The 17,473-nt window shown below is 36.4% G+C and overlaps 1 protein-coding gene across 1 annotated transcript in view; it reads left to right on the top strand.

Annotated features, from left to right (window-relative positions):
• Nucleotides 1-17,473, top strand: part of LOC121337925 (protein adenylyltransferase SelO-like) — a 25,951-nt gene extending 8,478 nt beyond the window's left edge. The window contains exons 9-19 of the mRNA XM_041408382.1: nucleotides 673-742; nucleotides 1,404-1,476; nucleotides 2,032-2,115; nucleotides 4,195-4,324; nucleotides 4,837-4,881; nucleotides 4,970-5,051; nucleotides 5,141-5,233; nucleotides 8,728-8,807; nucleotides 9,904-9,947; nucleotides 13,777-13,856; nucleotides 14,191-17,473. Coding sequence (XP_041264316.1) covers nucleotides 673-742; nucleotides 1,404-1,476; nucleotides 2,032-2,115; nucleotides 4,195-4,324; nucleotides 4,837-4,881; nucleotides 4,970-5,051; nucleotides 5,141-5,233; nucleotides 8,728-8,807; nucleotides 9,904-9,947; nucleotides 13,777-13,856; nucleotides 14,191-14,313 — 904 coding nt within the window. The 3' untranslated portion in view covers nucleotides 14,314-17,473. The remainder of the gene's footprint in view (nucleotides 1-672; nucleotides 743-1,403; nucleotides 1,477-2,031; nucleotides 2,116-4,194; nucleotides 4,325-4,836; nucleotides 4,882-4,969; nucleotides 5,052-5,140; nucleotides 5,234-8,727; nucleotides 8,808-9,903; nucleotides 9,948-13,776; nucleotides 13,857-14,190) is intronic.

The following is a 17,473-nucleotide window of genomic DNA, read 5'->3' as shown; positions in this document are numbered from 1 at the left end:
ACTTGAGATGTTTCTAAAGGCCTGGATCTTACAAAATGAGCAAAGTTTTATACCTAAGTAGTTCTGGTAACTAAGCACTAGGGAGGAGTTGTTCGTTTTGGAAAGATTTGTAAGTTGGAAGTTCCTACTCCTATATTTCTCAGAATTCTGTGACAGTTCCTGCGAATTCCAATGCATTAATCCCATTTCCCTAAGCCTGTCTTGTAGGAATGTGGAGAACTGTTTTGGGAACAGCCAGCTACTGTGGAAGTAACCCTACTCCATAAGAATTCAGCCATAACATTTTCTTTGTGAGAATTCTGATGTAGAATGGTTATTCCTTGTAATCTTATATTGTTTTTTTTGGAAATGCAAACTCTTTTTTTTTCCTAAAAAAATGGATATTGCTGCATGCAGAACCATGTCATGATGTGTTCTGGAGATTTAATGTGGGGATAATTTTAACTCTGTGTGGCAGTCTCCAGTCATATTTATGACTACAACCTTAGGTTTTATCTCTAAGCATTTTGGAAGAGCTTAGTCTAATATTCATTGGAATACATAGACCAAGTTTTTTAATAATTATTTGTGGCAAGCTGTAGATCAGCATTTTGCTGTTTGAAAACAAGAATTTTTAATTATCAGTTCCAAAGTACCAGTTTTGTTTAAAGAATTCTGTTTCTGCTGTTACAGAAGATTGCTAGACTTTATCATCCAGGAACATTTTCCATCAATAGCTATGAATGATTCAAATAGATACCTGGTAAGTCTTTCTTAAGAGTAATTTTTATTTTCCAGAAGCATGTGAACAAAAATTACAGCAAGATCTTCACAATGTCAAGTTTTACAAGATTTTAAAATTTGAAATGAGCTTCCACGTTTTATTAGCAAAAGTTTGTTAATTCTCTGCAATAAAAATCTGCTTCTTGATTTTTTTTTTTGTTTTCTCAAAGTTAAATATGAACATTTCTTACCAGTTTCCATTTTGGAAATGTTTATTGTGAAGCTTCCATTTTCTGTTGTATTTTATTCTCTTACTGCTCAGGTTGTCAGTAAACAGTGGTCATGTTGTGATGAAGTGTGCTTTTGCTAATGTAAATGTAGTATATATAGTATATTCTAGTATACTGCCTAGTATATATAGTGTCTTTTTTTTTAAATTGATTTTACTTCTTAATTTTAATTTTGATTTTACTTCTTAATTTCCTTAAGGACATCTGTGTATACTTATTTAACTATAGTCTTTGCTGGATAAGGTTATTATGCATTCACATAATTTAGAATGGGAATGACAAGTCCTGACAGACAGATACCTGAATTTGAAAAATAGAATGTATTACATATTTCTGAAGTGAATAAAATGCTTATGTATTTCAATATTTTTGATACAGAGAACTTGAAGTAAAAGATTTATTTGATTTCAGGAATTTTTCTCTACAGTCGTGTCAGAGACTGCAAATCTCGTTTCCTTGTGGATGTCTGTGGGGTTTGCACATGGTAAGGTGACAGATGGCACTGGGTTTAGGAGAGGGGCACTTCACAGTAATGTACTTAAAAACGGCTTTTATTTGTCACCGTGGTATTTTGTGCTGCTGATGTCTTCACGTACAGCTTTGTCTGCCATGCAAGGGGCTTTTGTAACAGAGTTACGCTGTCTGATCTCCCAGCACGGCTCTGACAGGATGAGAACAGGGGAGCAAGAATTCTCAGAGCTGCTGCAGCAGTGCAGTGTACAAAGGCAGGGTGCTGATGCCATTTCTGACTTTAACTGCTCTGAATTCGATCCCTCCACACACAGCCCTGTTACAGGGCACAGGACACGGAGCTGTCCGGCTCTGCTGCAGATTTGTGGGATTAACCCCAAAACAGCGCAGGAGCAGCAGCCTGGGTGTGCTGCGGGGCCTGGCTGGGGGCAGAGGGATGGGTACGTTTTCCAGAGCCTAATTCCTGAGAACTCTCTAAATTCGGTGCACCTGTTTCACAGCAAATTGCCTAGAGACTGGGGTTCAAGTGGAATTTTAACTTTTGTTTCTCCTTTCTGTTTAACTGTAGGTGTGTGCAATACAGATAACTTCAGTTTATTGTCCATAACAATAGATTATGGTCCATTTGGATTTATGGACTCCTATGACCCAAGTAAGTGTAGCATTTTTTTTTTTTTTTTTTTGTTGTTGTTGTTGTTTGTTTTTTTTTGTTTTTTACTTAAAATAATCTTTTTGTATTAAATTATATAGTTTCCATTGCATGAAAACTCCTTTCATTATTACCAGAAAAACCCTAAGCATGTGTACTGTTTGAAGATCTTTAGAAAAAAAAATTGCATTAGTGATGAGTTTTATGGTAGACTATATAGGTTGCATTCAAGGACTAAAATTCTTGTTAAGGAAATATTACTATTAAACCCATTTCCATGAGACTGTTTCCACTTGAGCACCATCAATTCAATAGATGCTACAACAGAAGCCTAGAAAACTAAAAATTGTTTATTGCTGGAAGCAGCCAAAAGCAGAAGTGGAATGCAGTAACTTTGCATGCATGAAAGCTCTAGTTTTATAGTCATGTGAGTTAATTATCTGTTGGAAGAAAAGAAATCAAACCTACACAGTCATGGTAACCTTTTTTTGAAATTCTTAGCTCAGTCAGTCTGGGATTGATAGATACAGGTTCAATATGTACATAAATGTGTATTCTTAGAGTATTGTTTATAGTTTGCAACTGAATAAACTTCAGAATCAGCAGTGGTTATCTTGCTATGTGTTTTCATGCCTGCAGCCTCAAATTAAGGAAAAGTCATGAGAATAAATGTCATATTGTTTCTGTTGTATTGAACAAAATGGGGATTTTTTGCTTTTAGATCTTTCTTTATAGGGTGGGCTAACCCCAGCTGGCAATTAAGGAACAAGCCACTTGTTCACTCCCCCTGCTGTGGGCTGAGGGAGACAATTGGAAAAGCAAGACTAAGAAAAAGTTTATGGGTCAAGATAACGACATTTGTATAAGTCAAGGGGAAAAAAATGGCAGGAGTGACCAGCAAGTATCAATGCAAAGATAATCACTCACCATATGTCACCACCAGCCTGATGCCAAGTCAGTTCCCAAGCAACAACTGCCTTGGAAAAACTACCCCCAGTTTTTATTGCTGATCATGATGTTGTAAATGTGGAGTATCCCTTTGGTCAGCTGAGCTCAGCTGTCCCAGCTGCATCCCCTCCTAGCTGGCCCACTCCAGCCTCATTTTCTGGGTTTACAGACTGAGCACAGAGCCTTGACGCTGGGCCAGCCCTGCTGAGCAATGTGTAGAACATTGCTGTGCTATCAGCACTGTTTTGGTCCCAAGTCCAACACACGGCGCCAGACAGGCTGCTGTGAAGAGAACCGACTCTGTCCCAGGCAGCCAGTGCACCCTAGAGCCAGATGAGAGGTGTTGGAACCACGGATTGGAGCCACTCAGCAGATCTGAGATGAGTTGGGAGTCTCCTCCTTAAAGCCCCCTTTGCTGCCAGTGTCCTCTGAGGACTGGGGCGATGCTGCATGTTGATCAGCTTATCTGGGTTTGATCTGAGTGAGGGGCTCCCACTGATCCCCTCAGAGGCTGCTGCTGTAGACAGGCATACATTTTGCTTCTGGATACTTGTAACTTGCATGACATGGTATTTGTTATCTCCCAGATAATGGATTTGCATACTGGAACACATTAGGCCTAATTTTCATGTGAATACAAAGCTTGCTTGTCCAATTGAAACATATCTTGCTTAGGTGGCCTATTAAATACATATTTACTATATGTGTGACTTTTCCATAAATACTTGAATCTTGAATCTAGTTGGACATTTGTTTGTTTATTCTATGTGCTAAATAGTAGCACTAGATGTAGTAAAATACTGGGTTTAAGTGTGAAAGACTGCTTTTAATACAAAATGTTTTTTTTTCTCTGTAACCATCTGAATTTACCTTGTATCTTCAGGTAGGAAAATTTCACTTGTGACACATGGGAACTTGTGTGTGAAGGATGTATTCCTTAGATTTGCAAATAATAGATTTTGAGTTAACTCACTTTAAATAAGTATTCTTGTGATATGATTTTAAATATTTAGTAGTTTTAGGTCTTCTATAAGTTTGCTGTGTAAGAACAAAAATGAATATATTTCAATATTTTAACACTGATTTTTTTATTGTAATTACTGTTATGGAAAAGTAATGTTTTGTTTGAAACAGATTTTGTTCCAAACACATCTGATGATGAAAGGAGGTATAAAATAGGAAATCAGGCAAGTGTTGGGCTGTTTAATCTGAGCAAGCTGTTGCAAGCTCTAAAACCTTTATTGGATCCCAGGCAAAAGCAGCTGTAAGTAATCCTTAAAATATCATAATGCTTAAAGAAACTAGTGAGATGGGAGACACTGTAATCACCATATGCTTAGAAAAAAAAGGGATTTGCTTTTAATTTTTTTTTTAACTGGAAATTGATTCTGGATTAGTTGTTGGCCAGAATAAAATTGGAGGGTGGGGAGAAGTTTTTGTTGGTCAGAAATAGTAGTAAAATAGGACCACAGGGAGTTATTAGATGTTGTGTGATCCTTTCACTAACGTAGGACCTTTGCCTGTAGTTTTCTTTCTAAGTTTGCCTAGCTTGTTTTTTAAGACTCTTAGGAACACCATGCATCCTCCTGAAGTAATGAAGGAGTATTTTAATAGCCTCTTGTGAAGATTCTTATGTGAAGAGCAGGTCCCAGATGATTCAGAATGTCAGTGTTTCTGAGAGAGCAGGCAGACGTTTTCGTTGTTTAGTGTACAGCAGGATTATACCTGCAGCAGCATTTTAGTTCCTTAGAACTTGACATTTCTTCTGTTTTGCAGGGCTTCCCAAATTTTGGAGGGGTATGGTGAGCACTATCACAGTCGGTATGCACTTTCAGAACTGAAAACTTCTAGTCACAATGCTATAAAATGTATAATGTTCACAACTTCCATACTTTATTACTATTTTCAGTTTTACAGAACTATTCAAAACAAAATTGGGTCTTCTTGGGGAGAATGAGAATGATAACTATTTGATTGCTTTCCTCTTAAAAGTGAGTTTACTTTGCTAATTTTGTTGGCAAACACCTGAACTGGTACCTCACACTTGAAAAGTACTCATAGAAGAATTTTTATTCACTAGATTATGGAAGATACAAGGGCTGATTTTACAATGACATTCCGAGAGCTGAGTGAAATTACTGCAGAGCAGTTAAAGGAGCTCCATGTTCCTGAGGTATAAGTACAAGCACCCAATCCTAGGAATACTTAATATAAAAAGAGTAAACCAAGTTGGACATAACTCTGATGTAGTCGATGCTATCTCAAGCCATGATTTGTCTGGGAAATTTGTTATTGTGTCATTATTAAGGGACAGAGGGACTAATACACCTGTATCAGGCTACCACCCCTTGTTAAGCCTGTATCTGGTAATGATGATTATGTTAATGAAAAGTGTTAATGAAAGGTGCATTCATGAAAAATGCTGAAGTCAGATTTCCAGCCTTTGGTACAGGTCCAATATGAGTAGTCATAAATACTCATACACAACTGGGAATGTGATTTTTGTCACATTTAATGTGGGTCTGCTACAAAGAATTTTCTTCTCCTTCATCTCCCTGTTTTTTTGTTGTTTTGTTTAAGAGTACCTTTTGTCCAAAAAGTGCACAGGGCTCATGCGGAAAATTTCACCCTCAGGTCAACCAGACTGTTCCTGGCATGGGTTTACCAGGTGGCCTAAACCTCTGCTCTCAGGCATATTTGCTTATCTTGGTATCTAATGATAAGTGAGATTCCATCTCAATATAAACTCCTGCTACAATTCTTTGCCTAGAGTGGCCTCTGCCCTTCTTGAGCAAGAGATTGGTTTTAAATGTAACTTAAAGCATTAGAATACATTTTGCTATTGTGTCCTGCTCAACCTGCTATCTCATCCTGTGTTGCTGCTAACTTAGCCTAAACTTATTCTTCAGAACCAAGCATAACCATGTATAAAGACATGACAGTATTTAAATTTTTTACCTGCATGTAGTGCAATCTTTGAAAGTGGAAATATAGCTGAAATATTTGAACTGGACTGAGATGCTAGGCAAGTCATAATTGAATAAAAAAGAAAAAGGGAAATTCTGAAAAGGAAGCTTGTAATCTGGTTCTGAAAAGGAACCTAAACTGGAAAGAAAAATAGCCTTTTTGCGAGAGCCAAAATGATTTTTTTTTCTTTTATTCTTTAATGCAGTGCCTTTTACATGTGATGAATATTGTTCATCTTGCCTGGGAAACTTCATTGCCTTCCCCAAACATCTGATTTATGTCTGTTTGTTTTTGAAGCCAATTTAAAATGACAGCAGGTGGACTTAGGAGGTTGTTTTAAGGTAGCAGGATGACAGTGTAAAACACAGAATGAAAATGAGGAGTTGATGGTTCTTTTGCCAAGTATAATTAAGTGGGTTTGAGCAAATTTTCTGGTTTTCCTTGTTTTCTTCTGTTAAGTAAGAGTTCTATCCTGACCTTTTCTATGAACTTGAGGCCATTAAGAGTTTAAAAGTTTAGATGCTCTAGAGGTAAGCAACAAAAAACCTCAGGAGTTGTGGCTTTGGAATTAATTGTTTGCACAGGAGGCTGATAAGAGGATGGGTGTATTTGTAAGAGAAGGTATTTTTGTCATAGAACCCAAGGGATTTTTCCATTTATGGCAACTCCTTCTTCCCATCTTTGAAGGTGTTGGCTGAGGAACCAGCGATTTTGGTGTAGTTCTGATCCTGCTGCTGCACCGAGGGTCATTTCCAGCCTTCACTTGGTAGCAAGCTGGTATTTTTTTTTTTTCCCCACACAAGGAAATTATTTAGCCCACAGATTCTGAGTTCCAAAACTGATGTGGAAAAACAAGTACAATTTTATGCTGGTAAACAGTTTTCAATGTTTTAAAGAACTTCAATTATAAAGTAATTTCACCTCTGTTTATTTACACACCGATGCTTTCATGAGTAAGTTTTCATATTGATTTGTACATTGCTTAAGATTTTTTTCAGCTACATACCAAAATTGCCCTAAAAATGCCAGAATCCTTTGGGAACACTGCAGGAGTCCTTATATTTAGTATTAACTGAAAATGTTCTGAAATTCCTCCTAAAGCAGCCTAACTGCACATCTTTGAACAAATGCTTGATTCTCATACTGACCTGTTATCCACCTGCCTCATTCCCAGCTCTTAGTCATTTATGTGCTCATTTTTTATGATCAAATATAGTTTTCATATATTTTTTACTCTTTCTCATCAAAAAAAATCCCAAAACCAAAAAACCCAGATGGGATAAAAACTTTTTCTTCTTACTTTAATTTCCCTTAATTTTTTTTTTTCATATATGTGCTGTTTACCTCCTTTTATTGATGTCCATTTCCTTCCCTTAATTTTTTTTTTTTTCTCATATATGTGCTGTTTACCTCCTTTTATCGATGTCCATTTCTTCCTAATCTCTTCTTTCTCTGAAGTTAATTTTTTCTCTGTGAGCTTTGGCTGCTTTCAGCTGAGGAATATGAAGCAGCTGTTAGCTCAGTGTCATCAGCCAGGGAGGCCTGGTTTGTGTTTGCTGTCCATCACTGGAGGCAGTAACCCCAAGCAGTAACCCCAAGCTCTGATTTCTTGCTGTCAGCATTTTCCAAGTTCTGTCTTGTGTCCTGCTGTCTCTATTCTTCTAGTTTTCTCCTATCCTTGTGGACTTTAGTTTCCTTTTTCTTCATCTTTTCTCTATTTATATATTTTGCTTATTGCACAATTTTTGATGAAAAGCAACTCTGTGAATATATCTGACCCATGTACAAGTCTCAGAAGAGAGTGAATCCTGTAATTGTGTAGCTTAAATAGGTCAGACAATAAGCAAAGGAACAACAGGGGTGAAGTGTTAGAGGTGTTCAGGTAAAATTTGTCATAACAGAGATGGATTCCTCTGGATGTATCATGCTAGCAAAAATAAATAATTTGAATACAGAGGAAAAGATACCAGTAGAATGTTTAGATTCTTTGGAGGGTTATCATACATTTCCCTTTTAAATCCTTTTATTGTTCATTGTCCTGGTTTCATCTGGGATAGAGTTAATTTTTTCCCTAGTAGCTGGTACAGTGCCATGTTTTGGATTCAGATTGTGAATAATGCTGATAACACACTGATGGTTTAGTTGTTACTGAGCAGGGCTTAACACTAAGTCAAGGACTTTTCAGCTTCTTGTGGTGCCCTGCCAGGAAGGAGGCTGGGGGTGGACATGAAGCTGGGAGGGGACAGAGCCAGGACAGCTGACACACACTGGCCAAAGGGATATCCCACAGCACTTGGTGCCACGCTCAGCAAATAAACTCGGGGAGAGCTCGGGGGGATACCCTGCTTGGGAACTGGCTGGGCACAGGTTGGTGAGCAATTGTTTTTTCATTTGCATTACTTGTTTCTGTTGGGTTTTATTTCTCTCTCCTTTTTATAATTTCCTTTTTATTGCTATTATTACTATTATTATTGTTATTATGAAATTATTTCAATTATTAACTGATCATATCTCAACCCATGAATTTTCTTACTTTTAACCTTACTTTAAACCCCAGTTGAGGGGAAGCATGAGCAAGTGGTTATGTGAGGCTTAGTTGCCAGCTGGGGCTAAAACACAGTATTTTGTTACTTACTTTGGTTGTTGCTTAACAGAAAAATAATTCTGATTATCTGTCAATAAATGTTTCCCTCTCTATAGGAGTTCTGGGCTCTCCAGGATCTGGGTAAACACAAATTATTTTCAGAATGGGTTACTATGTACCTCCTGAGATTAAACAGGTAAGTCTGATTGCAGTTTAAAGTGTGTATTTGCCAGAAGCAGGCAACTTTATTCTGCAGTAATTTTGCACAGTCTTTAGTGGGTCTAATAAACTGGCCCAAACATGGTTTCATACACCTTTCTTTGTTTTCTTGGCTCTACATTGTGTTGGATTCAACAGTAATTACTTTTAAACAGGTAAGTCTGATTGCAGTTTAAAGTGTGTATTTGCCAGAAGCAGGCAACTTTATTCTGCAGTGATTTTGCACAGTCTTTAGTGGGTCTTACAAACTGGCCCAAACATTTTTGTTTTCTTGGCTCTACATTGTGCTGGATTCAACAGTAATTACTGCTGTAGTTCTGTTTTAACACTCAGGTACATAAAAATGACATGGTAGGAGTAATTTCTATTCTTTGTCCTTCATTGAGCACCTGATCAGTGTTCTTTGGTCAACAGAACACTGTTGACCAAAGTCAAAGAATTGGTAGGATTGACCAACTTTGGTCAATCCTACCAATCTGTAGGATTGGTATTTTTCTTAAAATACCAATCCTACAGATTCAGTCCAAGAATCACAAACAGGCTTTGCAAGTACATGGGAATTAATAATGTTTAATTACTGTTTATTTTTTTATATATATATATATATATATTTACTATGTAATAACATTGCTTTATGGTGGCAGGGGATGGAAGTTGAACAGTTGCAAATACACAGATTGTGTTTGGAAACCATGGTGTTGCATAGATAGGAATGCACAGAATTCTTTTGTGTTAAATCAATAAAGAATCTAACATTTTTTCTTAGTTATATATGGTATGCATGGCTAATAGTAGTGAAAATAAATACATTTCAGGTACTTGGAAATTTTATTCAGTAAATACAATTCTTAGGGGAAAAAATCAATATGAGGCACAAAACCTATAAGAAAGTGTGCAGTTTTTTCCAAGTCTAATAATCTGTCGAGATTCACACTGGCTTCTGCCAAGCACAAAAGCAGAGCACTTAATGATTTTAATGGAAGTCAAATAAGATATTTCTAAAAATAAATCAGCTTAACCCTCACTAGCTAAAGTGCTTTCTGTTTTTCTTCTTTTTTTTTTCTGATGTGTAGTAACAATGGTGACTCAGATGCCAAAAGAAGAACAAGAATGGCAAGTGAGTAAAACAATCCAAAGGAATCATCTGTTTGCAGATGGCAAATATCTATTTACACATGTTTCTTTAGTGTTAGATATCTTTCTTTTTGGGAGAACTAAAATACAGTATTTTTCTGAAGAAGAGAAGCTCTCATGCTGCTCCAAATCTTTTAACACTATACATTCATTCTGTCTGTCTCTGCCCTTTCCACATGCTACACAGAATTCAGATTTCTGATAGGGACACACTTTTTCTTTCTGTCACCTAGAGGAAAAACTCCTTGTGAAAGGACTGGTGATGGAAGGCAAAGGAAGGTGCTTTGATTCTCCAAGTTACTCTAAACACAGAATGGCAAAGGTACTGCAGTTAGGTATCATGGCAGAAACAGTGGATATGAAACTCCAAGAATTCTTCACCAGGAGATATTTTTGATCTGCAGTAAGCTGTGGTAAATTTGTGAAATTTGCCTGTAAGAGAAAATGAGCAACAGAAAATCAATGGCCAAAAGGGAATAAAGGAACTACAAGATCTGATCAAACTCTGCACATGAGGCTTCACTGGTACGCTGCTTTGCAGGGTGCTTCTGCAAAGCAGGATGGAAATGGCTGCATTCTTTTGTTAGATATTGATTGGCCACTTTCTTCTAAAGCTCCAGTCAATTTGCTAGGAAAATGGCAGGAGCTGGCACTGACTTTCAGTAATGAGGTAGCAAAACTACAGAGGGCACCATTTATGGTTTCAGGTTTGCATCCCCATTTTCTAACAAAGGCTCTATCCTTTTTAAAGAACTCTTCTTAAAATTCTATACGCATTTTGGAAAGTTAATATGAAAAGAGCTACCAAGAAGAAATATTTATTTTATTGGTTTTCGACAGGGCTAAGAAGCTTCACCTGTGAGTTTCTGAGGCCCTTCACTCAATTATCATTTTGAATTTTCAAGTTCCTGTTTTCCTCAGCTAAAATAGAATGCTGAAAACTGTCTAAACACATTTCTTATTTTTCTGTATCTTTTAAATCTGCTTTTAGAGAAAATCATGACATTCTGAGGTTTTATTCCAAATCAGAAAGAATCCTAATTTGTCAATGATCTTCTGCAAACCCTCATTGTGTTTTTCTACATGCACCTCAGAGGATCTCATAGTACAGGAGACAGATGAAACATGGAAAAGGTTTTGCCTCCAAAATCACACTTGTGCTAATGGTGTTAGTTTTGGTTACAGTCAAAACCTGATCTGCAAAGATTCATGGTTCAGTTCATTTTCTTCCATATAATCAACCATCACTCTCTGTTCATACTGCAGAGCTGCAAAAATTTATAATAGGTTACTGATGTTAGTTTGTTATTTTTTTATTTAAAATCAACAACCTTTGTTGAAGGGTTGGACTTTTGCTAGCTGCTCGATATTACAGTGCGACTGAAATTTCTTACAGAGGTTTTTGGGATTTTTTTTTTCTTTTTTACATTTTTATATCCATAGATTTAAAACAATTACTTAGATGCCTCTGTGGTCTCTTTAAAAATTATTTCAGTTTTTGGTTTGTTTGTTTATTTGTTTGTTTGAGCATTTGCTTGTAACAGATGTCCTTGTCAGCATAACTTCCAGCAGAAATCTGGCTCAATTCAGTCAACTCTGCATTTTTGCCCAGCATTTCATGTTGAAGACAAATCTGTCCTGGCTGCTCAGATTCTCAACAGGGTTGGGGAGTTCCACTAAATGGAACTGCTGTCTTTGACTGACCTTGAATATATTGGTATTAACACCTCATTATTCATCACCCTTCCTTAATTGTTAGTAAGTGTCATAAAAAATCTCACTTCTCAAAGTACATTAACTTGAATCATTTAAAGTCATCACTTGTTAATTTTTTTTCTTCCTTTCTTTTTCTGTTCTTAGTGTTTTATCTTGCACCGCCTAAGCTTAGTTCTTCTGGAGTTGATCAAAAAGTTTTGACAATCCAAGCCTAAAATTGTATTTCTTTACAAAAGCAGCATGTAAAAAAAGTAGACCAGATCATGCTTATAAGGGCACAGAAGTTCTTTTGCTTTGTCCTTTTCTTACCTGGCTTGTATTACTCTTTCATAATTATCTTGTCACTTGTGTTAAATACCGATATTTTTAAAACCACTGTGAAACTTGTCAATTTGCAATTGTTAAGATTTTATTTCTGGGACAAATATTCTCCTGCTAAAATGACTCACAGCTCTAATGTGAATTACCATTTTTTGAATGAGTCATATGTTAACTTTTTCACCTTTTGAAATATTTTTTAAAATAGTTATCACACTTTACTATTGATAACCCATTTACTGGATTAAATCAAACACTTGGCCAGAGCAAATTGTTTTGCCAAGTGGTAAAACACTGTTTTTTAGCAGTTAGGAAAAAGTGTTGTTATGCTGTGTAGAGGTTTTCAGGATTTCCAGAAAACAGTCGTATTTATTGGCTTTTTTAATATGTAAGTACATACTGGACAGTGGGGATGTGAAAAAGAAGAATGTCTGTGGCCCCTTCTAATACATTATTTGTAAATAAAATAACTTAATAACTAATTGATTAAAGGAATTGAATAGAGGGAAGTTTGAGATGGTAATTTTGATGATTCCTCTTTTTCCAATACCCTCTTTCAAATATGCTGTAAGGGTATTTGTAAGAATATTTTATAAAAATCCACAGATTTTTAAAAATAAATAAATAAACATAGCATTTATTAATATAAAACCTTCTGGGACATTAGTGGAAAGAGAAGGAGATGAAGTTTGTTTATGTCCATAAATTACAGACTTTTGTTTTCAGGTGCATGAGTGAAATGCCTTTGGTATCACTAATACCATAATGTAATAAATGCTTACTGAACTTGGGAAAACATAGAGACCAACAGCAAATTAAGACTTCAAAGCAGGCTTGAAGTGTTACAATTATTCTGTAACATTGTTTTGATCATTAAGTAAAGGGAAAACTTACTGAAGTAGAATTCTAGCCTTTAGTTGCAGAACAAAAATAAGAATTTCATTGACATAATCTGCTAGAAAATTTATAGAGCCATGTGTGCTTGTTGGAATTGTCCCTGGCACACAGTTTGACAAAACTCCTTTTGTAAGTTGTTAGGGCTCTGCTGTAGGATGTATCCAGGTTTACTAATTCAGCAGTTTCACAGTATTGCTACATTCTCTCTCCTGCTCATTAGACAAAAGCAGCCTGAAACAAGGCAGGGAAGCAGTGCAGTTGTCATGATGGTTTCCAAAAGGATACATAGACAGATGGCTCTGGAAAACAACTGAGGAACCTCTGCCTACCCCCAGCCAGGAGAGTAAAAGGAAAGTTGAAAAAGTAGTTTCTAAAAATACCCCTGAAATGTAACATTAAAGGCTTTTATGGCTAAACTTTTGTTACATGACATAGAAGGAGTATATATATACAGATACTTTAAAGGATATCTTAGTAATTACTTTATAAATTAAACAGTATTCATTTTTGTGATCTCCAGGAAAGTACTGACAACATTGAAATGGTTCCATCAACACAGCAGGAACCTAGGCCATGGTAAACTCATCACACCTGAAAAGCCTGCTGGTGTTCCTGACAGGAAATCCTTCCTCTATCCATGTCATGTTCTGTCCTCTAATTTCTGTTTGGTACTTTGGCACTACTGACAGTGCAAGTTTAAAAAATCCTTTTATCAACTCACAGAATTAAGTAGATTGATTAATTCCTTTTCCTTTTTATGCATTTTTTATTGATCTGCAAATTTACCTCTTCTTGAAGATTTCAGTGACATGTTTCAATGACTGTTTTCATTTTGTTTAATATGTCTAACTAAATTTAACATTATTTGCTCTTGGTTTCAGCTGTTAATCCTAGATATATACTTAGGAATTGGATGGCAGAATCAGCAGTGCAAAAAGCTAATTTGAATGATTTCTCTGAGGTAAAATTATCTTTTTTTTCCTTGACAGATTTAATAATAACTGGCATCACAGCTAATGAAACAATTGTTACATTTACACTTTGAATTGTACTACATTTTGACCAAAATTGTACCATGTAACACCAATTGCTATTTAAAGTATTAACAAAATTATGAATAGTATTAATTATAACATAAATAGCAATGACTGTATTAATAGTAGTACAAATAATACTAAGCAATTCATGTGATAGTTTCTGGAGCCAGGAGGGTGCATAAGACAAAATGAAAAAAGCTTTCCTTGTTTACCAGAAAACATTTGGTATAAACCTTACCCATTTTTAACTGCTTCCAGGTTCAGCTCCTAGAGCAGGTTTTACAGCACCCCTTTCAGAGGCAGGAGGCTGCAGAGAGAGCAGGGTACTCCCTGCGCCCCCCAGCCTGGGCCAAGAATCTCAAAGTCAGCTGTTCATCCTGAGGGAAATTCAAACAAGCAAGAAGAATGATCAAGGTCAAAGCTCAAGCCTTCAAATAGGGCTAATGGATCAAGCCACAGGAATTTCTCTCCCTTAGACTTGGTGGACTGGAATCTGCTACGGTTCTTGACCAACTGATGAAGTCTCAAGATTAAAGAAGTGCATCGCTATCTATGGTTGCATCAGCAGATTATACTGGCATTGACAACTCTGCCTCTCACATTCAGCTGTGCTTTGAGTCCCAATATTTAAGTTCTGCCAAACTGTAACACTTAACCTTTCAAAATTCATGGCTGATCAGGTGGGTCTTCATAGCTTTTAGTGACTGATCAATTTAAAATCCATCTAAGCTAGTTTTAATAATGCAGTATTTTGATGAATTTTCCTCTTGCTGTTAAACACTCATCAAATATAGCCATTTTCTGCAGACATAAATGTTCTTAAATCTTGCAGACCTGGCACAGAGGATCATCTTAGACCTTGACACCTTTTCTCATTCTGATTATATTTTGTCCCATTAAACTGAGAGAAGATTTAAAGGAAATTCAATTAAATAGTTAGCAAAGATGTCTGTCTTGGAACAGGCAAAAATGTCTGTCTTACTCCAGAGCAAGTTTTGGTGTCTTTGCTGGTGTCAGGTACCTTTCCAGAGGACCACTGCTCTTTCAAAGTATCTTTTGATAGGAATAGAAAGATTATTGGTGCACAGATATGAAGTCTCAGGAAAAATTCACTGTTTGGCCCTGGAAAAGGACTGTGATGGGAGCATCTCAGCTGAGACTGCTTCAGTTTCAGGTATGGAGGAAGATTGAAAAGGACATGCTGCAATTTCAGATACTTTCAGACTAAAATACTGTCTATAAGGTCTAGTGATATACAGACCATTTAGAAGACAATAGGTTAGGCAGAGGTAGCAGGATTAATTTCTTTCTACAAACGCTTTGAATTACAGCATTGGAACATCTTTTCATATTTTGCAGTGTATTTTGGTACCAGATCAAGCCAGATAATTGTGTATCAATAAGGGACAGCTTTGTTCTTTGAATAGAGTTTAAATCTTACATTTAGAGTTCCATGTAACCATGTACCAACTCAAAATAGTTGATAGAGGTCTAATCGATTATCACAGCATTTTACTTGATTTCTGGAGTTTTCTGTAGGCTTTGATTTTTTTTGTTTTGAAGAAAGTTCAGCTTCTTTTGTGTAAGATTAAGTGCATGAATTATGATTGACTGCAGATGTAAAATGTATTAAAATTGATTTTTTTGTGTTATAACAAAAGAGAAGGGAGGAAATAGGGTGGGAGGCTGAGCATTCTGGTGAGAAGAGTGAATGCTAGAAAAGCCATTGTAAAAGTCTCAGTGCTTTGTGACCTAACTGTGCAACATTTTTCCAAGGACATGTTCTGCTTAATTTTGATGCTGGGTGTATATTTCATAAAATGCATTTGATTTAAAAATAGTTGACTCGTAGACAGCTGTTGTCACCTTAGTATATTAAATATGTGCACTCCTAGTCAGAAAATGACACCTAGATCTTCAATGATTCCGCATAATACTTCCTTCAGTTATATATGGAAAGGGATTGGGAAACAGCAATCCTTTCCTCATTTTTATTTTTTCTTAAACTCCTGGTTTTAACACTCTTACTTTAAGGCTGTTGGTATTTTTCCCCTCCACTTTGAACTGAGGCTTGTATGAGCCTTGCACTGGTCTCAAGGGCATTTCTCACTCTGGCAGTTTGAAGGTGCTGATACCTTTAGCATGTCCCATCATGTCAATTCAAGACTTCCAGGTGACATTATTGTTAGTGGTGGGCAGAGTTCTCTTGGTGAGAGCTTTTTGCTCAGTTCAGCTGAAAGCAAGGGAACTCAAAACCAGTAAGAGCTGGATGGACTCTCTCTGTCAGCTTCACATAGTGTTTAAAGCAAAATCATTTCAGGAAGAAATGCATGTGGTTCCAAACACTGTTTTCAGCTTTAAATAATAGAAATTTTTTTTAAAAAGCAGTGATTTCAAAGGGAAAGGTTCTTTATGAAGACATGGTTACAGCTTTCTTATTTCTGCTAAGCTTGTAATGCAGGTATGTAAGTATTGACAAAACAACCTTAAGCCACAAATAAGACTAGAGATGACCCAAAACATAGACAGTGGCACTGCCACCAGCTTGTCATTCTCTTGCCTCCACCACCACTGCTAGATCTAGGAATCCATTCTGACAAACACAGCAGGCTCACCCCCTGCTCTGTCAGCTGCTTTCATGCATTTATTTATTTAGACCACACTTGGCTTTTTCTGCTTTTTTGTAATTCAAAATTCAGATATATACTGCCGGTGTTATCTTAGAAGGTCAAGTGTACATGAGAAGAGGCAAAGACCAGAATAAAGAAAAACAAAGTTTAGAAGGTATAGGCAAAAATTCTTTAAAATATTTGAAGTTCCAATTGCCAGTAAAATGGCTGTTCATTAACTGTGACACTTTGTAGAGAAATAAAATAGAAGCTATTTTTATTTAAGAGCTAGCAATGAATGCTTTGTAAACGAACAGTGGAGAATTAAATCTGGAGAACAAATGAAAAAAAATGTAGGAGAATACATTCCTATCATGTACAAGAGACTTACAAATTGTTTCACAAGACAGATCATTTCTAGGTACAGTTTGACAAATGTTAACCAAGAGAAAAAAAATGTTAACCAAGAGAAAAAAAAATTCCTGCTTACCATGGAAGCATATATGATTTCAAAATAATTTTTTTTCTTTGTCTAAGGTAACCAAAAAAAAGAGATTTCAAAGCAGCAGCTGTGAATGCTGACAGATGCGACTGAGTTGTATATAGAAACAGGAATGTATAACATTTGAGGTGACACTGTCTGGAAATGGTCCTGGCCCTAAAAGTTTTAAAAGTATCTTTGTATTGGAAGAAAACCCCCCACAGCTGAAAGTTTTCCAATAAAGAACTTTTAAGGGCATTTCTGTGAAAAGGGATCTTCCTTCCCGCTTCTCAAAATTTGCGTGAGGACATTGTATTTTTCCTTTAACTCCAATTCTACTAAAATGGCAGCCAGAGTAGATGCATTTCACTTTCTGAAATGGATGGCTCCACCATCCCTAGCTGTTCCTGTGGAGGGAAGTAAGACTCTCCACCGAATTCTTACCTTGGTC

This window comes from Onychostruthus taczanowskii, unplaced genomic scaffold (assembly GCF_017590055.1).
Source record: "Onychostruthus taczanowskii isolate IOZ18803 unplaced genomic scaffold, ASM1759005v1 scaffold3, whole genome shotgun sequence".
Taxonomy (NCBI): domain Eukaryota; kingdom Metazoa; phylum Chordata; class Aves; order Passeriformes; family Passeridae; genus Onychostruthus; species Onychostruthus taczanowskii.
The sequence above is the reverse complement of the archived record's forward strand: the minus strand, read 5'-3'. Positions and strand labels throughout refer to the sequence as shown.